The sequence below is a fragment of the Etheostoma spectabile genome, chromosome 7 (genome assembly GCF_008692095.1).
Source record: "Etheostoma spectabile isolate EspeVRDwgs_2016 chromosome 7, UIUC_Espe_1.0, whole genome shotgun sequence".
Taxonomy (NCBI): domain Eukaryota; kingdom Metazoa; phylum Chordata; class Actinopteri; order Perciformes; family Percidae; genus Etheostoma; species Etheostoma spectabile.
Window position 1 is genome coordinate 5,468,401 of NC_045739.1, and position 24,852 is coordinate 5,493,252.

Below are 24,852 nucleotides of genomic sequence, written 5' to 3' on the forward strand. Positions count from 1 at the left end.
ATGGCGAATGTGTCAGCCCGCGTCTACGGCGTAACGTTACAGCAACGGTTGCCCCTTTTGTTCAACCGAGTTCCTGAATTATCCCCAACACAATGAAATGATCGGGATGTTATATTGTTTTATAAACACATTTCACTTCACCTACGCGTCCTGTAAATCTCATCTGGGATTATTTTATGCATTAAAACCGATCTGCAACCCGTCCGATCTGGTGTGAGGTTTCCGAAGCACGCAGTCTTGGGGAACGTGGAGTAGTAAGTCTTTATAACGTTAGTCCAGATCTGTAGCGTTAAACGATTGAAGGCTGGTTTTGTCCGAAAAATTGGGTCACATTTTGACAAAAGGTTATTCAGAGCTGAATGTTGTGGTAATTTCCGTATGTCATCTTAACTCACTGTAACCTGAAAACATGAAGTAGCCTAGTAATGCCCTAAGCATGCCTGCCTATTCTCCTCGCATTTCATAGCTATTTCGCCACAGAGAATGATTATTAATTTGTTGGTCGAACTTACGTTAGCTATTTAATTAAGTAATATACCCTGTGCCGCATTTTGTAGTAGTGTGGTAACGTTAACCCGATGAAATGTAGTAACACTGTCATTTTGCTGCTCAGATTCAGGGATACACGGGGTGAGGTCATTGTGGAGGGAAACACTGTTACAGTGTATCTAACTTTAAACGCTCGTGTGTATTATTTGTTATTATTTATGCAAAAAAACTGCAACGTTTAAGTAGCCCTCCTCTTTATATAGCTAGCTAACGTTAACGTATGTCCTGGGGATAGAGCTACAATTAAACACGCGAATTAAAACGTAGTGTAACGTTATTGAGCTGAATGAGCGTTGATTAAGATGACCAGTTAACGGAAACAAGCAAAAACGTTAGCTACTTTGTAACGTTAACTCGTGAGTAGTAACTGTAGTATGTGTGCTGTTTGGAGAGGGAACTGGTGTTGTTGTTTGCTAGCTGCTGTTAGCTTGCTGGCTAACAGCGTCAGGCTGCAATGTTTCATTGTCTGAGGAGAAAGCATCAGTGAAATGCTAAGGCTAACGTTAGCTGGATAATAAAGTCCTAGGGTTAGTTTTTTGGGGATCATCCAACTATATTTCGTCCCGTGCACTGCTGTTTTAGCCAGAACTCATGGGTTGTAAACAAGCTGTAATTTATTGGCAACCAGGCTTACTGTTATGTCGTCTGTTTCACTGCATGTCAACCTGACATAACTTCAGTTAGCAGGGCCAAAATATTGACATAAATGCACCTGTTACTGGGAACCAAACATAACAATTTGTTTCCTACTGGGAGTTGGGGACATGGTCACGTGACTGCACTATAACAGGTGCACGACTTGTCTAGACTTTGTCTCTAACTGCTACAATTCAATGCCAGTAGCTACTATCTAACTAATGTCTTGTAATTAAATCTCTGGAATAGATCCTCTTATGGTTCTTTGTGTTCCTCTCTCCCAGATGTAAACTTGAACAGCATCTGTCGCAGCAGTGGCTGTTGGCACAATGGGACTGGACTTTGATGTAAAGACGTTCTGTCACAATCTGCGTGCCACCAAGCCCCCTTACGAGTGCCCTGTGGAGACTTGTCGTAAAGTCTACAAGAGCTACAGTGGCATTGAGTATCACCTTTACCACTATGACCACGATAACCCAACTCCTGCACAGACTGTGCCCCAAAAGAAGAGAAAAGGACGGCCTCCTCGCGCCTCATTGGCTGGGTCAGGTGATACGGACGATGGTGGAGGTAAGGGAGGTGGAGGACCGGGGCACGGGGGGAACACACCGGGTAGCCCCAACCGGTCAGATCACTCTCACTCCCCGGGCAGAGAGACAATGACCTATGCCCAGGCACAGCGCATGGTGGAGCTGGAGTTTCAAGGACGCATCCAACGCATTAGCATCTTTGAGAACATTGACGTGGTGTCAGAGGAAGACAGTGATGCAGAGGATGCACTTCCGTCTGGTACTGGTGGTAGTGGCGGAGGGGTGTGTAACGGTAGTGATGGTGGAGCAGGAGGCAACGAGGTAGGAGGTAGTGGCAAGGACCGGCCAGATATCCCATCTTCTAATGGGGGGAAATCCACTCCAAAGTCTGGGAAGCATAAGAGTAAAGAAAAGAAGAAGGATGGCTCATCTCATCATCACAGCGCTCTGTCCGGCCCGGCAGTCAAGCTCCCTGAGGCGGTGTTCAGAGAACTGGACCAAGAGAGACCGGATGCCCCTCCTCGACCCTCATCTTACTACAGGTCTGTAATGAAAATTATTAATGCGGTTCATTAATAATGTACATAGCAGGTAAGAATTAGAATTAGAAGCAAGATTATTGTTAAGTACACGGCAGGCAATTTAATAGGGTGCATGTATAGAGAAGGTATCTTTTGTTAAACAGAAATTTAGTGAGTCCAATATTTGATGCAACATTTACACAGTATGACACTTTTTTTGCACTTGTACAGCTCATTGTGCATGTATAATGAAATCAGTTTGACCTCAGATTCCTTGTATTAGTCTGTCATTATTATTTTGTCATTATTTTTCTACCCTTGTAGTAATATGTAATAATATATGTATAAGACATCTTCCTCTACTTTCCCATTCTGGTGTTCAGGTACATTGATAAGTCTGTGGAGGAGCTGGATGAGGAGGTCGAGTATGACATTGATGAGGAAGACTACATCTGGCTCGACATCATGAACGACAAGCGGCGGCGTGACGGTGTTACACCCATCCCTCAGGAAGTCTTTGAGTACCTCATGGATCGCTTGGAGAAGGAGTCGTACTTTGAGAGCCACAACAAGGTACCTAAATTTGGAAGCTAAGGGAAAAATAATATTAGAACACTGAAACAAATAGAATGTGTCCAACTCTGACATCTCGTTATCCTCTTTTCCCCCCAGGCTGACCCCAGTACCCTAATCGATGAAGATGCTGTCTGCTGCATCTGTAATGATGGCGAGTGTCAGAACAGCAATGTGATCCTGTTCTGCGACATGTGTAACCTGGCAGTGCACCAAGAATGCTATGGTGTTCCGTACATCCCAGAGGGCCAGTGGTTATGTCGTCGCTGCCTGCAGTCGCCAAGTAGAGCTGTGGACTGTGCTCTCTGTCCCAACAAGGGGGGTGCTTTCAAACAGACAGATGATGCACGCTGGGCACACGTTGTGTGTGCCCTCTGGATCCCGGAGGTAAAATTCATACACCACCACATGCATTTTTTTTTTTTTTTTGATTTTTCTTTTTGTATTTTCCTCCTTTCAATTTTTGGCAGGGTGAGAAAGGGGGGAGAGAGAGAGAGGGAAGACATGCAGGAAATCATCACAGCTTGGAATCTTACCCTGGACCAAGGCGCGCCTGCTCTACCACTTTCCAACATGGCCAACGCCACATGTATTCTTGATAAGAACAGCATCATTTTGCAGATATTGCAGTACTCTGCATTGCTATGTTTATCTGTGGTGCACACAGCCTTTAACATTAGTCTGTTTCATTCAGACTCAATGTTGCTTTAATGTTCCTCAGTGGGTGCATAAGGATTTAATCGTATTGACAGTCTAGGACTGTGAGGACGATGTATTGCACATACAGTATATAGAGTAGTAGATGGTTGTTAAGTGCCAGTGGTTTGATAAATAGCACTAGATGCATACATTATAGAAAGCAAAACACAACAAAAAAATGATGTACACCCAGATGACTAGATTAACATCAGTGTTAATGTACAGTTTATCAGGGTTCAGCCAGTCTGTTATCGCGTTACTACTCCAACACTTTAAAAAGAGTATTGCAATAAAGTGAATTTTGATGCCTTTCCGCAGGTCTGCTTTGCTAACACCGTCTTTCTGGAGCCAATTGACAGTATTGAGCACATTCCTCCTGCACGCTGGAAGCTCACTTGCTACATCTGCAAGCAGCGTGGTTCAGGTGCCTGCATCCAGTGTCATAAAGCCAACTGTTACACGGCGTTCCACGTCACCTGTGCCCAGCAGGCGGGCCTCTACATGAAAATGGAGCCCGTCAGAGAGACTGGGGCCAACGGCACCTCTTTCAGCGTCCGGAAGACCGCTTACTGTGACATCCACACGCCTCCCGGATCGGCACGGCCTTTGGGAGGAGTGGGCGGCGCCAGCATGGGTTCGTCTCACAGTGAAGGAGAGCTGGAGGAGGATGACGAGCCCAGCATTGGCCATGATGATGACTCCAAGGGCTGGAGCTCTGAGCGAGCCAAGAGGGCGAAGGCCAAGTCCAGGCTAAAGATGAAAAGAGCGAGGAAGATCTTGGCTGAAAGGAGAGCTGCTGCGCCAGTGGTGTCTGTGCCCTGCATACCTCCCCATAGGTACATATTAGCATTGCATGATTCAGAAAAGGTCACGATTCGATTCAATATCGATTTTTAGGCTCAAGATTAAAAAAATATTCTCAATTTTGTTTTAACACAAAACTATGTGGATCAGTAGATTAAAGAGAATCAAAATGAACGCGTGACTTATTGTAGGTCCCTGTGTTTTTAAATGCATACTCATAGAACACGACTTCTGCAATGTGGCAGCATTTAGGGTTCTGACTTAATAAGAAGGGAGATGTGTTTCAGTAATGTTTGGTATTTAGACGCCGTCTGAGCCTTAAGACATCATTTTTAACAAGTCGCGGTAATACCGTATACCGCGGTAAAATAGGGAGGAAGTTCAAAGGAAGAAATCAAAATTTGGATACCGCCCAACTCATGTATTTTTCTCTACAGGCTGAGCAAAATCACCAATAACTTGACGGTACCCAGGAAGAGCCAGTTCATGCAGCGACTTCACAGCTACTGGACCCTGAAGAGGCAAAGTCGTAATGGCGTACCTCTGCTACGCCGGCTCCAAACCCATCTGCAGTCCCAACGACATATTGACCCACTCCCACCACAACCTCCATCACAGCTCCCTCCGGTGACTTGTGTAATTGTATGTGATTGTATATGTTACTGGAATTCTGGTCGTGACTCATACAGTTGTCTGACACGTTTGGGGCTTTGTGTGTGTTGGTGTTGCAGAGGGACAGCGAGGAGAAACAGTCGGCATTAAAGGAGCAGCTGAAGGCATGGCAGAGACTTAGACATGATCTGGAGAGAGCCAGGCTACTGGTGGAGCTCATCCGCAAGAGGGAAAAACTCAAAAGGGAGACGGTGAGATACAAATAACCTTTTATGTCTGTTACTAACTGATATTAAAAACCCTAGCTAACACTAGCCATAGCACACTATGTTTTCCAGATTTGTTTTGTTAGTACGAAAGTCCTCTCTTTGGATTGGACTGGCTTCTGTGCAGCCAATGAAACACTATCTCAATAATGTGTTTGTTTTTAGTGGCCAGGTCTTGGGGGTGTGGAAGGGTTAGGTGCTGCCAGGAAGCTCTGACACATTTAGGAATCAGCTACATATCAGCAATGCATTCGTTGGCTGTTTTCTTCCTATCTACATGAGAGTGCACACACATTTAATTCACAGTTCATAAATCCACTATTTTGGTGTGCAACCCAAATAAAATCTTTACACGGAAAACCACACTTTCCTTTGCTACTGGCAGTTTAGCACAGTCACAAATGAGTGTGTGAGTGTATGAGTGTGTATGCATACATTTTAATTAGATTTACAAACACAACGTTCTTTCTATTCATTTATTAATTCAGCGAGTAGGTTTGCACTGTGAAAATAAATGACGTCTGTGTTTAGATTAAGGTGCAGCAGATGGCGCTGGAGATGCAGCTGACTCCCTTCCTGGTGCTGTTGAGGAGTACTTTGGAGCAGTTACAGGAAAGAGACATTAACAACTTTTTTACTGAGCCTGTACCGCTGGCAGAGGTAAATGCTCACACACACACACACACACACACACACACACACACACACACACACACACACTCGGGAGCATAAATGTGTGCACTTTTCATATAAATGTAATTTTTTAATCTGATCACATCAGTTTAAATTGGTACTTAATGTACTGTATGTTAACTTATATATTGCACCTCACCTTTTTCCATTTGCATTTTATTTATAACATTTATAAAATTATTATGAAAAATTAATTAAACTTAGTTGTATATCCCAGCTCAGTATCTTTGATACAAGGAATCCTCGCCAAAACAAATTGTGTTTAAGTAAACAAATATTGGCTCTCATGTTGCCCACAACGTTTAATTTTCGGCACAACATTTAAAATACTCATTCTGTTTGACGTCTACACACTGACATCTGCACTGAACAGTCCCTTTACATAATACAAGAGCTTATTAGGGCACACAGGTCATGCCTTTGCCTGATCACTACTATCCAGGTGCCAGACTACCTGGACCACATTGACACTCCAATGGACTTCCAGACCATGTGGAACCTGCTGGAGTCCCATCACTACCTCACGTTTGAGGCATTTGAGGCAGACTTTGGCCTCATTGTCAACAATTGCCTAAAGTACAACGCCAAGGACACAGTCTTCTACCGCGCTGCCCTGCGGCTCAGGGAGATGGGCGGGGCTGTCATAAGAACCGCCAGGCGCCACGCTGAGCGGATAGGCTTTGACTATGAGGCTGGCCTACACCTCCCCCGAGAGCCGAGCCCAGACAGTCAGCGTGACCAAGACCGAGACAGAGAAAGGGAACGGGAACGAGAACGAGAACGAGAACGGGAACGAGAACGGGAACGGGAGCGGGACAGAGAGAGAGACAGAGACAGAGAACGAGACAGAGACCGGCCATTGTCCTCTAATGAAGAAGGTATGGAGGTTTATGGCAGATGAAACATTTTTTTCACGCACAATTTTGTAATGACTAATCTTTTGCAAAGAGGACTTCTAGGTGGTCCAACCACTTTTTAGAGGCAAATTGATACCTTGCATTTAGAGACAAATCAATATGTTCTATAATTACACACTTTTGGCTGGCTAGATGAAAATGCATACTTTTAGCATACAAATGTGAGTGAAATACTGGAGAATTAGAAGAATTAGGGTGGGAGAGAAATGTGAGGAGGAGTGTGGATGGCACAAAGGTGTAGGAGGGCAGCCCATGAGTCATGGGTGTAAGTCGAGATTAAGTTTAAAAAAGAGGGAAAGGTAGTAGGAATATATTTACGTTTAGTTTACGAGGTGAGGTCCACGTTCTTGTTGGTGTTTGTCTTTTACCTTTCAGTGATTGAATGTCAGTTATGATACATTCCTTATCATGAGAGCGGTATTAGACATATGTGGAGTAATATGCTGAATACAGAAGAAAGGAAAAAAAAGCTCTTTGGCACAGCAAAGCCTGTGACCAATAGGTGGTGCATGACGTTTGTTCAATTCAGTTGCTACAAACATTTCCAATCCATGTTAGGTGCTCTCACAAATTTCATTTTAACTTCCAAAATTATTTTTGAACAGTCTCAGATCAAGTTTGATGAATCTGGCAGACATGCAGAATTTTGTACACCATATACCAATATTACACAAATTAGCATGATGTTGTCAGATGTTCGGTAGCTCAGGAATTCTGCCGAACATCCACAGGGAAACGGTCCACATCTCTTCCCTTTGTTAGTGTTGTCATATTTGACTTCATTCATAATTATTCACCTTTTCATTCTCTCTCTGCCCCTCCCAGACCTGCTCCTGCCAGAGAACAGGCGACGGCTGCCACTGGAAGAGCAGCTGCATTACTTACAGGCGCGTCTTGATGAGGTCAACTCGGGAAAGCACAGCATTGGTCAGTCTCGTAGAGCCAAAGCTCTGAGAAAGGAGGTCAGTGTAATCAAGAGGAAGCTTGCGCACCAGCGGGAGGGAGGCTCCGTTATGGGGGGCCGGGAGTCTGTGGGAGGAGGAGACCGGGGTATTTCCCTCCCCCATCACCCATCCTCTTCGGGACACCATGATGAAGGAGGGGAAAGCAGCAGCCAGGAGATTGGTGGAAAAGGTGCGTGTGTCTAGGAAGATGTAAAAAATAATTAATGTGCATGAAAATGATAACCGCTATTACAGGAAGATAACGTGATAAGCATTTGCTTGCATTTTTTTTAACTTTATGAACCTCTCTTCTCCTCAAGATCTGAGTGTGTCCTCGTCTGCCCTGGCTTCAGAAGTGGGCCGTCGAACATCTGTCCTCTTCTCCAAGAAGAACCCAAAAATGGCTGGACCCCCCAAAAGGCCAGGACGCCCTCCCAAGAACCGGGATGCTGGCTACGCTGGGGGGGGGTTGAGCCAAAGCCCTATCGGCCCCCCTCAGTTGCCCCTGCTGTCACAAAGCAGGCACAGGAAGAGGCCCCGCAGCCCGCGCAGCAGCTCCAGCTCTGACAGCGACAGTGACAATGACGACCTGCTCCCCGGTACAGTAGACAAATGCATGATAAACTCCTTAACTAATTAACATACAAGTTTTGAGTCACACACGCTCACTACACTCTCTCTCTTTCTCTTTCTTCCTCAGGTCTGCCAAGTAACGGTTTCGATGGAGGAAGCCAGCCAGTAACGGAGAGCTTCCGCGTGTACAGAAGCGAGTCCCGTCTCCCTCGGTCCAGCTCAGACTCTGAGTCCACAACCAGCAGCAGCAGCAGTGCAGCTTCTGACAGGACCAGGTGATTAGTGCACCGACATGACCTCATTGTTCGGATTTTACAGCACAGATTTACAAGAATGGGTTTCTCTCAGCACTCATCAGCCCTGTTTCCAGCTGCTCCAGGCAGCTGTTTTAAGTGAACAAGCCCAGATGAACCCACTGTACAGCAGACACATTAGCCATACCAGCTTCATAAGGCGAGATCATGTCAGGACAGTGTGTCTTCAAGCCTGTTGAGGAGTTCTGCCTCCAAGAGGCCAAACAAAAATCAGTTAATGCAGCTTTAAAGGAACAGTTTGACATTTTGCTAAATATGCTTATTTGCTTTCCAGTGACTTCCTGGAGTCTTGTCATCACTTTGATGTTGCCAGGCAGCCAACGGAGACTCCAGGAAGTCACTGCACCCAGCCCCTGGTCACCAGGAAACAGTTCCAGCATGTAAATCTCTGTGAAACAGCAACTTGTTGTTGTTACATTATTGTTCATGTATATATTAAGAAAGCAAGATACAGTGTGTTCATTACTGAGCTTTTGAGGTGCTGGTAGGCATTTTTTTTCAACTTTGACTTAAGAAATGTTAAACTATCCCTTTAAAGTGCTTTCAGATATCATGTTGCTGTAGTGCCAGCCAACCAGATCTCAATGGTATTATGGCTTTTATGCGTGTAATAAACACATAAATAATTAAAAAAAACATGTAATAAGTGTTTTAGTAGCACTAAACAGATCATGTATAAAAGAAAATGAGATCACCATCAACCTCCTGTTTACCACAACAGTCAGTACAGTAAAGAAAAGCATGGTTAGCTGTATTTTATGGTGTTGACATTAATAGTTGATAACCAGTCACATTGTAAACACTTGTTTTAAAGTGATTTGGATCTTTATAGTCCTGTGTCTCCTCTCTCTCAGCACGACCCCCTCTAAGCAGGGCAGAGGAAAGGCGTCGTTCTCTCGCTCGGCTTTCCAGGAAGACAGCAGTGAGGAGACATCGGGTACTGAGAATGATTCCTACTCAGTTGGAGGATCGCGGAGTGTTTCACATTGTAAGCACATTTTCATATCCTCAAACACACACACACACACACACACAGACACACACATCCATTTGTCCGTGCTTACACCATTAGTTTCTGTTAATGGAGACCGTGAGTGCTTTCTCTGAATGATTTGAATGGTAATGTAAATGTAAATTCAGAATGAGCAAACTGTCTGTAATCAATCTAACATGATTGCAGTAAGCATTTATTTGATTTAATAGGATCTGACATAATGTCTTGAATACCAGTGAAAAGATTACTAATGATGTCGTCATGACACTGGTTCCGTCTTTCAGTATGTACTGATCCAAATTATTTAAATAACTGACATTTCCTTTAAAGGTTCCTCTGTGACTTATCATGTATTTTACAGTGTCTGGGCCCAATTTTTAAAAAAAAGAAAGAAAAAAAAAAAAAAAAATTCAATGTCTCTTGGTTGTTGTTTTTTTTCCCAACTTTGGCTGGGGCAACAATCCATGCCAAGAAAATAAACCTTCCCAGTTATTCTACCAAAAAAGATACAAAGGATAGGACGGAATTGGTCTTTATGGCACAAAACATCACCACAGTATTTCTGCAAAATGACGCAATGCAAATATATATAACAATATGCAGTGATAGGACTCCTACTTATTTTCTGTTGTGTTATAACTAAAAACCCGAAGCTACTAAAAACTAAATTTTAGAATCGGTCACTGCAGTGAGCTGCACAGTTTCAAACATGACATAAGACACACTAGACATAGGCATGGCAGCTGCTGAAGGTGTTTTCTATGATATTGAAAACATAACAAAAGAAAATGCAGATAAAGAGATGAGCATTCACCGTGTGAAAGTGTTGAAAGCTCAAATGACGACCAAGGCCTTTTGTTTAGGACGCCCAACTCAGCTCTCACCCAGTCTTGTTGGAGCTGGATCTTTCACAACCAGCCCAGATGTCCCATTACAGAAACAGATTCATTTTGTTATGTGTTTCTCACAATTTCCAAAGAAAAGGGCTGTATCTTCTAATAAACATTGGAAACAGTGTGTGTACATAACCGTTATTTAGCTAGAAGTGGGGTTGCACAATGATGAATGTCATCCTGTTCCTGTGTTTCTTTTACTGTCAGTGGTGCGTGGTCGGGCCAGGTCTGGATGCTGGATGACCTCTGACGACTATTCTTCTCTGGAAGCTCTGGACCTGGTGTGGGCCAAGTGCAGAGGCTATCCTTCATATCCTGCTCTGGTGAGACAAAAGTAGACCCTGCAAATAGCAAAGACCGAGTCGGGACATTCTGCAATTTAATGACTGTATGTGTAACCCTCCTCTCGTCCCTGTCTGCCTGCAGATAATCGACCCGAAGATGCCCAGGGAGGGGGTGTTCCACCGCGGTGTCCCGATCCCTGTCCCGCCTTTGGATGTGCTGAAACTAGGGGAGCAAATGACCCAGGAGGCCAGGGAGCACCTGTTCCTGGTCCTCTTCTTTGACAACAAGAGAACTTGGTCAGTGCTCTGATTCATCTTGTCTCATCTTTTTTTTGTATTACCTAAATGTATCATCACTAATCAGAATAACGTTTGTTTCTTCTTTGTTCTGGCAAACACAAGATGCAAGCAAAACAGGCTTCTGTTGTTACGGGATGTGTGCACACGAGTAACTGTGGCAATAGTTCAATGGAAACTGCACTCCTTGTACTAAAGCACAAGGCGGCAGAAATAGGGCAAATGTGGTTTTTTGAGAATAGAAGAGGGGGAAAAACACGTTGTATTTTAGGTCATTGCATGCTGCGCAATCATATAAGTTCAAGGTTTAGCTTTGGTGAAAAACGTGTTGACAACATGATGACAACAGCCAGTGTCACTCTCAACCGCCTTGATGATCCTCGTCTTAAACTGCTTCCAGCTCGTAGCCCTTTTTAAAATCAAGAGTTAAAGAACCAGGAACTTATTTCATTTATCTTCCACATGATATCACCCGGCCTCTAATGCCTGCAGAGGGATGTTGATTATTTAGTTTGAGTTTTTTGTTTCACTATAAATTCAATGTACTGTACCTCTGTTTAATTGGAAATTACGTTTGTGTGTATCCAGGCAGTGGCTGCCGCGCTCTAAGCTGGTGCCGCTCGGGGTGGACCAGGAGCTAGACAAGGAGAAGATGCTGGAGGGAAGGAAATCCAACATCCGCAAGTCCGTGCAGGTGGCCTACCACCGTGCCATGCAGCACCGCAGCAAGGTGCAGGGAGACCCAAGCAGCGAGACCAGTGATAGTGACTGAAAACACACACACACACACACACACCTTATGCGTTGGTCCCTGCGGGTGTTGTTGAGTATACGTTTCTTTATCGAGAGCCCAGCCCTCCATCACAGAACACAAGAAACCGTGCCAGTAGCACAGTGTGGGTAAAAAAACAAAACATCCACTACATTGGCCCCAAGAGACACACACACACTCGCACACACACATACATCATGCACACTAAGCCGTATTTAATCTGACGTGTAAAATATTGTATTTAAGAGAATTAAAAAAAAGAAGGAATTAATAATAATGATGGAAAAATATGCTATGTTTTGAATCCCCAATCAAAAATATTCCTCATATGTGGTCGATATGTTTATGAACAAACAAGAAGATGGTTTACAGAAACAAGAAATGAACAGTGTTACACAGCTCTAATTTTACATTTGGACAGGGAAATGTATGTAGTGTGTGGCAGTCAGTGCCATCGCCCTAACACATCTTCACATATCGGCCACCTCTTGAGGAAAAAAAACCAACAACCAACCAGGCCTGGTGCTAGTGTCGCGTCATTTGTCAGTGGAGCACAAAGAGAGACTATTACAGCCTCAACTGTGGGCAAACCAACGTTGATGTTATTTATTCTGCTTACTCCTTAACAAGGTCCACAAGCACGTTTTTATCATGGACTACTTCTAATCACTCCTGCTACACAAGACATCATTGTGTGGTCCTTTTTTTTTTTCATCTGTCACTCTGTGTTCATCATGTCTCCTGTTTTTAGGATTTTCTTAATGTACGTCTGTCACACAGGCCGCTTGTCAATGAATAATGAGGACTAAACTGAAACACATGATCGCCTCACTGTCTGTCTTAGTTTCAGGCTGATGGCTTTAGAACTTTTATATATACAGATTGCATAAAGATAGAAGTTTAATAAAAAAAAGAATTGAGTTTTTTAAACTTGTGGGTTGTGTTGTGGTCACTGTGTGTCTGCTTGTGAGAGTTGACTGTATTTTCAGTGTTCTTCCTGGGTTGCTTCATGTGTAGAATATCTGTGTGTCTTCAGTTTAAAATTCTTACCTCTTGCCAAGGAAATTGTGACTTATAAGTGCTTCTCAAAGTTGATTACACTTTATCTTTCTGATTTTGAGGGGGAGACCTAATCAGGCAGAGTGGCCTAAAAACTCACTGCCTCTTAATCATTACGACGGTGTCCCAGCAGCTGACACCTTGTGAATATATGATACCTTGCTCAGCCAACAGGCTTTCTTCACCATACCTAACAGAGTTACATCATGGTATATGTGCCCAACCATCGTAAGTGTTATATACTGTATATGGTGTTAATGCAGAGTCCTTCACATTGCAAGTTGTTTGCTTTGTGCAGTCCTTTGTGGTATATAAAACATAGACTTACTGTTAACTGGCTCTACTGGTTGGATAACCTTTACAAAACCACTTAGTACCACGTACATGTTAGTTTTTTTTTGCCCTGTGTGCTGCATGTTTATCTTACATGCCCAGATGTTGAGACAGTGTTCGTTGATTTTGACAAATGAACTTCTCCATAATAATCCCAGATCCTGTGTTAACCTTTCAAATCTTTAAAATGCACCTAAACAAGTTGCAGGGCCTTAATACAGGATATCACAAAATTATATCAACCGTGTCACTGCCGGTTCAGGTATATTACCAGTATGACTACATTTTACTGTCACGTTAATTACATTTTCCACAAGTTGACCAACTGTATGCATTATCAGTTGCGACATGAGTTCATTTGCCTGTGATGACATCCAATGTGTCTTTCCTGTCCACAAACCAGAGTTGTTAATCTTTTCCACACAAGATAAAGATCCCCCACCCAACTCGAACACCCACTCACCACAATTTTGATGTCTTTAGATTTGCAACCAAAACGGCACAACTCTGAGTAAAGACGTCTTGCTTCCTGCTGTGCTCAACAAGAGTGGAAACCACCGATAAGCATCTGTCAATGGTTTTGACACAACACACCTCGTGGTGTTGTGGCAACCAGTTGCCTGATGATCTACAGCTGTTCCATACTCTTTCCATTTCTTATACATGATTTAAATGGACTACAAGGGATGTTCACTGACTTGGAAATGTTCTATCTATCCACTGGTGTGGGTGTGTTTATTAATCACCTTTTCCTAGAGTTGCTTGGAGTGTTCATTTGTCTTTATGGTGTAAGTTTTGTCACAATACTAACTCACTTTTCAGATACAGGTGGACTTATAGAATCGATTGACTTCTAAAACCTATTGGCTGCACCAGTGATGATACAGGTATTATTAAAGGGGGCAAGTACTTGTGCAAACATCTATTTGGTATTTTATTAATACTTAAAATTGAGTCTCTTTATGTGTCTGGGTGAAATTGCAATACTGAAGAAGAAAAAAAGGTGCAAGGTGCATTGTACCTGGTGTGTGTGTTTGTGTGCGCGAGAGAGAGAGAGAGAGAGAGAGAGAGAAAAAGAGTTAGTGCAAACAGTAATGGGAAATTGTTGTTATCCTACAAAACCAAATCCTAAGACGTATTAGGTTTAAGAACTGCGAGTTCCATGGGAGTGTTTTCTGTTGGGGCCCCAGGAAGGTAAAACTAGGTTTGGGTTCAAAGCTAAGTCTTCCTCCTGCTGTATGGGACTCTGATAATAGGCGGAGTTGAGTTGTCAGTGAAACTTTTTTTTTATCGAACGCCCTCCTAGTTTAGTCATTTGGCAGGACCTGAGCGTAGTCTGCTTGGGGTTATGCTAGCTCATAGAACCGTGCGACACAGCCCCTGTCTCTGGCATGTTTAGCAGCTGAACACAGACTATGTTAGGCTAAAGTGTTAGCTCTTACCAGCAGAAACCAGCTACATGGACCAGCGGGAAAACTACGGCTTCGCGAGGGCACACACTTGTGGCTTCTAATTATGCAAATATTTGCCTTTTTTAAGGTTTATGGCACCGCGTTGGCATTTGTTGCCATCGTGGTGTCTCCACTGCTGCTGGAATGTACCACAACATGTCGGGTGAGTTTAACATAATAGTTAACTGGATACATCTCTGTTAATATGTCAATACGATTAGATGTATTACATTCAAAACACTAGCCTAACTGAACTGAACGGCCTACATCTTAAGTAAAATATAGTGATGTCATGCATGGTGGATGAAATGGGCAAATGCAGTTTTTGTGCTAAACTTATGTTGTCTTTCTCTTGTCCTTATTTTAGATGGGAAATCAAAATGGTACGTTTTGTAATTTCATGTTGAAGGCATCATAGCATCATATCAATGACTCCATGTGGAAGCCACATGCCACTTGCTGTAATAATGCTCATGCCTTGTCTGTACAGATTATGTTGAGGGAGACTGCCCTGTGAAACTGACCTCAGTCCTGGGGGACAATGGGATGATTTACTCTGAATGTGTTACTGTCCATGTTTGGATGAAGTCTGGTGGTACGGAGTCAAGCGGCAACGTCAATGTTGTTATCTTCTAAAGCTGCCATTGTAGCATGTCTGACAAAAACACTATTTTCTTCCAGACTTCTGTGAGGCCCCAAAGATTGAAATTCAACACTCTCAACAACCCCCAACGATAATTAGGCCTACCATGAAAAAAATGAAGGTTAGACTCGGCCCCAAACTCTGCACACATGTCAAATGTCATTATGAGCCTAAAGTTCATTCATTTATTAGTTTAAGAGTGTGGAACACAATGATATCATCTCTCTTTCTCTATTTTCTCTTTCTTAGTGTGGCAAAAAAAAAACGGAAAACCGAGTCAGGTGTGACACACAGCCACATAGCAATGCCAGTTTTGCTCTGGTAAGATGCTTTCTCCTGTTTTAGGCTCAAACATGCTGTTGTGAAGACAGTTCTGCTGATGACGATGGTGTCTTTTATTTTCAGTGGGAGCTGGAACATGATTGTGTTGATGCTAAACCAAACAGTGTTGTTTCTGTGTCCTTCAACACAACTTCAACAAGCTGCAGTGTCAGTTACACAGTACCAGGTACTTTGACCTCTTTTGGTTTAATTTTTACTTTCTGCTACAGTTGATCCTTCCTTTTTGCTTCTTTCATACATTCACATTAATTCTCTCCACCAGACCCGCCTGTGCAACACAAAGGAAATGTAAGAGTCAGGTGTGATATATCCTGTCTCAGATGGGTGACACATTTTAAAGAAAAAAACCCACACAGGCCTCCAGAACAGCGCTAATGCTCATTTGTATGAGTTTTACAATAATCTCTCTACCTAACATATTTACTAATTTGGTGTTATGATGATGGTGGAGAGCTGAATTACGTGCCTTCAGTCTAAGAGTAAAAGCAAACCCAAACCATCTGCATTTATTATGTTTCTCAACTTCACTAACTTATCCACGTTTTTCCTTCAATGCGTCACCCGTCTGTATGTTTTGCGCTGTATGTGCTGATGATTATATATCGGTACTTTAGCTAGTTTTTTTGTGTGTGACTTAGATCCCAAGCCAGACTTTAATATGTCAGTGAACCTGTCGTCTAAATCCATCTCTGTCACCGTGGAGCCTGGAGAAAAAGTTTACGCCAAATGGTGTTACCAAAAAAATGAAGTGGACTGCAACGGCGGTGTACATTCCCCCCAAATTACTGTAAGTATCAGAGGCGCATTTCTCTGCATATGTGCACTTTTGTTTTTACACACTAAAGAAAGTAAGCACGTATGTTCTTTTCAGATTGATCCATCTCAGTCTCGATCAGCTCTTCTTAACATCCGTTACCTGCTGCCCTGTGTGTGTGTGCAGGTACTTCCAGCTCCATATCATTTTTTTTTTAACATGCAAAAGAATTATTTTGTCAAATGACTGTAATTCCTGTACATGTTTTATATTGACAGGTATATTACACCCGTACAGATTCCCTGCGACATACAAAGTGCCCATTTCAAAGTGAGAGCCTCGCAGGTGAGTGTGATGAATGATTCATATCAGTCAGATTGAAAGTAAACATTTCAGGGATTTTTATTTTTATTTTACTCTTGTTTTGTAATTGACACCTGATAGACTCCCATCTCATGATTCAGAAAGAGAAAACAGGCATTCCCCTTTCGTCTGTTGGGTGGTGTCTTGCAGTCTTTCACAAGCCAGTTTTAGATCTTGTTACAGTTAATACAAATATTGCTTATTATGTTATTTCCTTTCTGTGTCCATTTCTAACACAATCGCACTCTGTACAAAGTTTTTTATGTCAGTATTTAAATTGTGTTACTGCCCGAATCTCCTAATGTTGTGTCAAGGGCGTTCCACATTCGAGAAATTATGGTAAACCCCAGGGAAATGTGCAGGGCATGGTCTTTGTCACAGTGACCTAAGCCTTGACTCAATAGCATTTTAAATGTGCCCCATTTAGCTGTTTTTTCCAAAAATGAGCCTAAACTATTTTCATGGTGAACATTGCACTGGTCACATAGCTCACTGTACATCTTATAGGATGTGCACGGTAAACTAGTGGACAAACTGGAATCTCTTCCTCATTGCTACATTATTTAAAAAGACATCAGGAAGAGAACATAAACAATATTCTGAACTGTGTAAAAAGTAATCCGTTTGTAGTGGATAATGTAGAGTTTTGTGATGATGTTGTTGTCACTTCTGCTGAAGTTCATGAAGCAATATTTAATTTAAGAGATAATGAGGCATGTAACATGGATAATATTACAGCGGAACACATTAAACTCGCCAGTAAGAAAGTGTGCCCTCTGGTGGCTATATGCTACACAGGTTTTGTTGTTCATGGAGCGTTGCCTGATTCTATGCTCTCTGTTGTGTTAGTACACGTTATTAAAGTTAAAGTAGGGAAGCTGAACACCTCAGATAATTACAGGCCAACAGCTCTGGTCAGTGTTATGTCCAAAGTACTTGAGAGGTACGTCCTGTTAGATTCCACAATGTTTACGTGCTTCATTGACACCTCTAAAGCATTCAATTGTGTTAATCATGAGAAATTATTTTAAAAATGGTCTAAAAGTGGGGTCCCAAAAGTGTTTTTTTAATTCGAATCTTGGTTTATTGGTACTTGCATCAGATGGTGAGAGTGAGATGGGGGAATGTAACATCTGTTCCCTTCTAAGTGACCAATGGTGTTCGCCAGGGCAGGATTCTGTCTCCTTTTCTTTTTAATATGTACATAAAGGATTTGTCTTTGATTTTAAATGCACGTGGTACAGGTTGTACAGTTGGGGACTCACTAATCACCTTATGTACGCAGATGATTTAGTCATTTTTAGCCCATGTAGTGCTGGTTTCCAACAACTTTGGAGAATATGCACACAGTATGGTGCTAATTTTAATATAAAATTCAGTGCTAAAAAGAGTAAGATCATGATTATTACAAGTAGAGAAGACAGACAGTCAACCTTCCCTGACTTCTATCTGTCTGGCATTACACTTAGGGTGTGCAGTGACATTACATATTTGGGCCATATTATTGCAAATGACCTGTCTGATGACAAGGATATCTATAGGCAGCGTGGGAAGCAGTATACTCAAGCGAACATGCTGTGTCTAAGTTTAGCATGTGCTCTGTATCTGTGAAGATCTCATTCTTTAGAGCGTAGTGTACACCTTTATATACTGCCTAACTGTGGTGTCGTTATAACCAAGGCAGCAGTAGAAAACTCCTAGTGGCTTATAATGAAGAAGAAGCTCCAGTGCACGGCAAATGTTTGTCAGTGTCTGGGTACCTACCTGCTCTGCTGTTTTACTTAAACTGATGTATAGATTTATGTGTAGGGTATCAGAAAACAACTTAATCTCAGTTTAGGCTAAGCCTGTACGCAGTACTGTCAGATTCTGTTAGATACTGTCAGATGTTCTTCCAGACTGGAACCATCGGCAAATAGGTCTATATGTTAGACACTGAACATTGTGGAAGGCTCTGTATTTTTATGTTTTTTATATATATATATATATATATATGTGTGTGTGTGTGTGTGTGTGTGTGTATATGTGTATATATGTGTGTGTATATATATATGTATGTGTGTGTGTGGTGTGTGTGTGCGTGTATATGTATACATGACTGACTTTGTGTAAGATGTATCACTTTTATTAGAGAATGGTATGAATGAACTAAAATTGCTGTATTTAAAAGAGTCAGGTCACTAAAATTACAAAAAGAAATATTAACCTTTAACCTAACCTACATTAACCTATTAGAAATGTAGATAGTTTTGGTTTCATGTATGTGAAGGTTTTAAGAAGGTGAAGGGAACTTTGGGGGGCTTACAGCACTGATCATTTTTTGTTTTTCAGATGCAATGACCTCATTGTGTCCATTTCCCTTTCTCTTTCCTTTCAGTGGAACTACTTCCACAAAAATAGACATTGTTCCTATAAAGACAATTTGGTATTGAAGTTTTTCAAATGTAATTTTTTACATTTGACGAGAGTTAGAAGAAGAGTTAGAGAAGATCTTGTATCCAGTAGAAGGCTACAGCAAGCAGCCAGTTAAGTTAGCCAAACAGCACTTTTAGCAAAAAGACTGGGGAAAACCGCAAGCAGGGCTCTGTCACAAGGCTATGTCACTGTCGCCGGCCAAGATATGGTTCCGGCACATAACCCTCCATAAAACTGTCACACAGAGCAAGGCTAACTGTTAACCTTGTTTCCAGCTTTCATGCTGAACTCTGCCAAATGTCAGGCTGTAGCTTCATATTTACTGAGCAGATGTGAGACTGGCATCAACATTTTTATAGAAGGCAATACAGTGAAAAAGCATTTCCAAATTGTTAAATGATCCCTTTCATTTAAGTCACCTGGCTTGTACTGGGATGGCGGGTGCAGTATTAGAGACAAATATCCCCAAACGTCAGCCGCTAAAATCAAAACTGTCTGCATATCTCGACACCAGAAGGGGTGAGAAGAGAATGTTTCATTTTGTAAATTGGGGTAACTGACCATTTAAAGCACATGTTCTTACTTGTATGTATCAGTTTGATACTTTACTCTGATACAGTATTCTAGTTTGGATGTTTATAAATTAATATTTGGTTGGCTTACCACAGCTGCATCCTTGGATTAACCGCAGTCAGACACATAGTCTGTCATAGAGTTGTAAACATATGTGTCCGTATTGCCTCAACAGATGTCACTGATGTTTGGCTCTCCTCTGAAATCACACTGTATGAGTCAAGTTTAAAGTGGAGCTCAGAGTGTCCTGCCAGTGACCTGAGGATCTCTGCCTCGCTTTGCTGGAGGCAACACGAACACCTCTGCACACCTGATCTCAACTCTGTACTGGAGAATGAGAAGGAAGATATGCCGGACCTGGTATGTTTGGCTTGCCTGCTGTTAGTATTGTTGTTAGATTCCTGATATAAATTAACTAAGTTTTCTCAAACCCCCACTGTGTCTTTCGACAGATTTATAACACATCTGCAGTGGACAAACACCCTCAGATGTGTGTGCAGGTGAGGATTAGCCAAATGTGCTTGGATTAATGTCCAGTTGCCTGTGTTTAAGTTGCAGATTCATTTATTCGTGTTTATTTTTTACAGTTTTCTCTACATGGCAGCCATCATATATCTTGCCCCTTCCACGCTGGTGAGTCAAACAGAATAAAACATTTTTTTGTTCTCTCTCAGCCTGTCTCATATATCACCTTCTTTATTCAGGCATAGCTAATTTAGATATGAGCCAATGTATATAAAACTTACTAAACATAGTAATTCATATATATTATACCGTTGCAATACACAGTACACACATAACAGTTACAGAATGAGAAACTAAATATGCACATGTACATTTAGAATACATGAACCCATAAAGAAGACATTTAAAGTGGTTAAATGGAAACAGCCTGTTCAATTTCATTAGAATCTGCAGGCTATTCCATAGAGCATAATACTCTAATGCAGTTTTGCCCAATTATGTCATAACAAATGGAATATTTAGGACCAAGCAATCACTAGTGCTACTGTCATAGTGATACGATTTAAAATTGTTACATATACAGGCAATTATTTGATCAAGGCTTTATGCTTATCATCTCGGGCATGAACAATATCACTCACAACCTTAGAGGCCGCTGATACAGTGCAATGCCCAGGTCAAAAACCAGACCAAAAGACATTTCGAATATTACAGTCAGATAAAAAAAAAGATATTATTTGATTACTTATTAGACGTTCTTAAACTTTTGCTAAGGAGGGTAGTTTTGAAATTGGCCAATATTTATTCATGTCAATTGTAGGCCCACCGTTATGCAGAGGAGTTACATAAGCGGTCTTCCATACATCCAGAATTCTCTCTGATGATAAAGTTAAATAAAAAATATGGTGTCAAAACATCAACAATAATAGGTGCAGCTAATAATAAAAGACTAAGATCCAATATGTCAGCCCCATTGGACTTCTTCGGGGCAATGTGACCGAGAGCATTGAGCACTTCAAGTCTCGAGAAGGTCTGAAAGAGAAACTGTGCATCCCCTGATATACAAGATGAGTTGTCACTTTTTGGAACATTTAAGCCTGAATTCTGAAATATGTAACCGTCAACAACAAAGTGTTTCTTAAAGATATCACATAACTACTTCTCATTAGAAACACTGACAGAATCCTGAGTAATCTGACCGGATAAGGATGAGGAAGGACTATGTGATATAGATTGAATTACTCTCCCAAATGTTGCTGGATTTCCCTAGCAATCAGATAAAGAAGAAAAACGATTTAGCATTACGAATTACCAGTTTCCCTCTCTTGACTCCCTCTCTTCTTGTTCTTCACAGACATGTCTTCATGGGAGGTGTATATCAGACCGGGCAGGCTGAGTGTGTTTTTGTATCTCACCTCTTCTGTTCCTGCAAAGTTCTCAGCTCAACTCTGTGTCCTTAATAAGAGGGGATGTACACCCATGGGGTTGGTCCACTCGGTGACAATGGTAAGCACACGTACTGGTTTGTGAGAGAGAAAGAGCTGAAGAGAGAGAAAAAGGTTGTAATTAAATGTTAATGGGAGTAAATATGTGTCATTTCTTATCCATTTTACAGCATGGGGATACTACTGATACAAGGATAACTGTGCCTCTTCACTTTCTTGCTGAGAAGCCGTGTGTGCAGGTGAAGTGCATGCCCGAGAAAGGTGTTTCTGGACACGGTGCATTACCTTTTCTCTCTTCTCACTCTTTCAAACTGCTTCTCTGCAGGTGTGGCGGTCGGAGCCTGCTCTTCATGGTAGAAGAATTCTGTGCCCGGACTGTGAGTGTAGTCAAGATAAAAAAAAAAACAAGCTCAAGTGTACCATGACATTATGAATGCATGCATGCGCACACAACTCCCACAAAGTAAATAAACTCACATTTTCTGTTCCTACAGACACGCACAACAGACACGGCCTGTATGCTGTGGCAGTTTTGGGATTTGGGATTATTGTTGCTTCACTGGGGTTTTGTATCCACCGTCTCACCAAAAGTGCAGCTGCAGGTTGGTTCAGTTGCCTCTGTGTTTGAGTGGTGGCATGTCTTCATCTTCAAATGTCAAATACTTTTAATTTCCCTATTGTATTGCCTTAATTGATTAGTTTGATTAATTTCCGAAGGTAACTGTGCTTCATTTAGGAAAGGAATAATTGAAATTTAGCCAACAAATCCCCTGTCTTTTCCCGTAACTCTAGGTTGGCTTTGTATCCAGGAGCCAGTGTTGCTGGTGTGCTCATCAGAGCAGTCAGACCACATCTCTGCCGTGTGTGCGTTAGCCTCAATCCTGCAGGGGGAACTAAGAGCCAAAGTGCACATGGATTTGTGGGCCCAAAGCTCACAATCACAGACTGGGACTGGAGTGGCAGATCTGGGTCCACTTCCCTGGCTGTACGGGCAGTGGGAAGCTGTGCATAAGGCCCAAGGAAAAGTTCTGATTATTTGGAGTCCTGAAGCCACGAAGACTTATGAGAAGTGGAGGGAGGAGAGGGCAACCATTGATGAGAATGAGAGAAAAGAGGAAGATTACAGCAAAGTAGAGGTGAGACATGAGAAAATAATAGTAGAGCAGGACGAGGATTTGAAACTAATTGGAAGAAGACTGGGAAAATGCAAAAAAGAGAAAGATGCAGGAAAAAAAAGTTGTGCCAGATTATGTAACGATAAAGACTGGCACACCCAGAGGGAGTCCTCTACAGTGATCATACCAGTGTTTACTGCTGCTCTGGCCTGCCTAGAAGGGGTGCTGCAGGAATGCAAAGGCCAAGGAGTCGCCCTGGTCTACTTCCAGGGCCTCTGCCACAGTAGGGACATCCCAAAGGCCTTCAGAGGTGTCCGTCGGTACTGCTTACCGCAGGATTTCAGGGGTTTAATACAGGAGATGGGAGCGATGAGAAGGCAGGCACAAACTGGTGAATTAAGGTGGAACTGCTGGCCCAGACTCCTGTCTAAAGTGTTGTCACTATGGCTGGCACATCAGCTCGCCCAAAGACTAAAAACACTGCTACCTCAGACGCAAAGGAAGAAAATGCAAAAGCTGAGCATCCCATCGTCACTAAAAATTATTCCAGATAAGACTCAAAGCAGGCTCAAGTTGCCGCTGGCAGCCAACGTGGAAACGCCGGGAACTGTACAAGAGCACGAGCCTCTCCATGTGTTGCCATGGCGAGAAGAGAAACTTTCATCTCAGGTTTCAAGTGTCTGATGGGGACAGACCTTTGTTCTGCTGGAAACATGATACATATACATAAGACGGGGGAGTTAGTGTTACAGTGTGAGCGCTTCTGAGCCAATCACTCTGTAAAAACTTTTCATTACTTGACACCATCATGTAAAAAAAATGCCACCATTCATTTTGCATAGTAAGAGGTAAACACAGCATTTTGTCTTCTGCATTAAGCTTTTAACAGAGGCTCTTTATGTTGCTTTCGTAACTGAAGCCATAGCAAACAGTTGCCCTATCCACTGTATGTAAATATGCTAACGACTATGAAAATCTGTTTGCAAATAAGATCTCACTTTACAGTATTAATAATGCATTTATCAGTGTTTGAAAGTGTTGTAACATCACAGGTGCCAATCGTTGGGATTTTCTAAACCGGGACGTAGAGCCAAAGCTGTCCCAGGATTTGTTAGAGTGCAACAGGTGGAAACATTAAGTGAATTTATTGAAATTGAATGTGCTTGACCATTTAGCAGGTAATGCATGTGGTCATGTACTACTAATAGTGCTTTTAGCATAGGAGCACTATTATTTAATATGTGCACACATACTACCTCCTAAAAACCAAAGTTTTTTTTAATGCACTGCTTAATTTAGCAAACATTTGATTGCCCCTTGAATAAGTATTTGTTTGACACTTGGCATTAGAACATTTTATATGGAAGATAATAAAAACTCTTTTAAAAAAGATTAATGTGGCATGTGTTTTCTTCAACTTGTTTTTGAAATCCGTTACATAAACGACCAAAACATTGACCAGACTCCAGTATTCTGATGCTGACACACCTGCTTGACAGGATTATCAGTAAGGAAGTAGGTAATACAGTAGATGTAACACTGAAACCATACTGCCAAAACATTCACTGATATGGAAACAGAAAAAGGGCTGGGCGGTATGTTGATTTTGCATTTTCATGGTTGGTCAGTAAAGGATCCCAGACACACACTTAACACAAGTGACAGGGCTCAATAACATGCAGCAGATAAGTAATAACAGATATTGCTTTCTACAACAGTGGTCTTACTTATCACTTTTACAAGGTTAATGATTAAATTAAACTAGTAGTCCAACTGAAAACATTCACACAACAGCCTCTATGTTGGGTGCAGAGCTACTTTAGGGTTAATGGGGACAACTCTAACCACAATGTCACAGGGTCAATTCCCACAACAGACATACATGGTGTACGGCTATATATTACTGGCCATATTAACGGTCCACTGAACTGACACGCGGTTCTACTTTTCAGTTTTAATACCGTTGTCTGTGAGAAATATTTGACTTTAGCTGATGGGCTAATAATTAACAACACATTTTTAT

At 42.0% G+C, this 24,852-nt stretch overlaps 2 protein-coding genes across 8 annotated transcripts; both read left to right on the forward strand.

The window, feature by feature from the left end:
* On the forward strand, window positions 1-12,801 carry brpf1 (bromodomain and PHD finger containing, 1). 6 transcript variants are annotated; one of them, XR_004332731.1, is made up of 16 exons: window positions 1-254; window positions 1,470-2,257; window positions 2,620-2,809; window positions 2,909-3,196; window positions 3,827-4,344; window positions 4,750-4,954; window positions 5,044-5,175; window positions 5,722-5,850; window positions 6,326-6,761; window positions 7,626-7,934; window positions 8,065-8,343; window positions 8,445-8,592; window positions 8,906-9,011; window positions 9,486-9,619; window positions 10,726-10,841; window positions 10,945-11,078. XR_004332731.1 is itself a non-coding variant. In XM_032520989.1 (16 exons), the coding sequence occupies exons 2-16, from the start codon at window positions 1,515-1,517 to the stop codon at window positions 11,869-11,871; spliced, it is 3,966 nt and encodes a 1,321-aa protein (XP_032376880.1). In that variant the 5' UTR covers window positions 1-254; window positions 1,470-1,514; the 3' UTR covers window positions 11,872-12,801. The 6 variants fall into 6 exon arrangements, 5 of the variants coding, with proteins under 5 accessions (XP_032376880.1, XP_032376885.1, XP_032376882.1 ...); XM_032520989.1 differs by lacking the exon at window positions 8,906-9,011 and adding an exon at window positions 11,688-12,801 and having other exon boundaries at window positions 10,945-11,099; XM_032520994.1 differs by lacking the exon at window positions 8,906-9,011 and adding an exon at window positions 11,688-12,801 and having other exon boundaries at window positions 4,750-4,939; window positions 10,945-11,099.
* On the forward strand, window positions 2,608-24,228 carry LOC116692581 (uncharacterized). 2 transcript variants are annotated; one of them, XM_032520999.1, is made up of 18 exons: window positions 2,608-2,619; window positions 14,663-14,877; window positions 15,082-15,097; window positions 15,205-15,309; window positions 15,396-15,478; window positions 15,607-15,678; window positions 15,763-15,865; window positions 16,338-16,486; window positions 16,571-16,639; window positions 16,732-16,798; window positions 19,980-20,164; window positions 20,257-20,304; window positions 20,392-20,437; window positions 21,624-21,775; window positions 21,885-21,953; window positions 22,040-22,091; window positions 22,209-22,316; window positions 22,507-24,228. In XM_032520999.1, the coding sequence occupies exons 2-18, from the start codon at window positions 14,779-14,781 to the stop codon at window positions 23,511-23,513; spliced, it is 2,430 nt and encodes an 809-aa protein (XP_032376890.1). In that variant the 5' UTR covers window positions 2,608-2,619; window positions 14,663-14,778; the 3' UTR covers window positions 23,514-24,228. The 2 variants fall into 2 exon arrangements, with proteins under 2 accessions (XP_032376890.1, XP_032376889.1); XM_032520998.1 differs by lacking the exon at window positions 2,608-2,619 and having other exon boundaries at window positions 14,571-14,877.
* The last annotated feature ends 624 nt before the right edge of the window (window positions 24,229-24,852 follow it).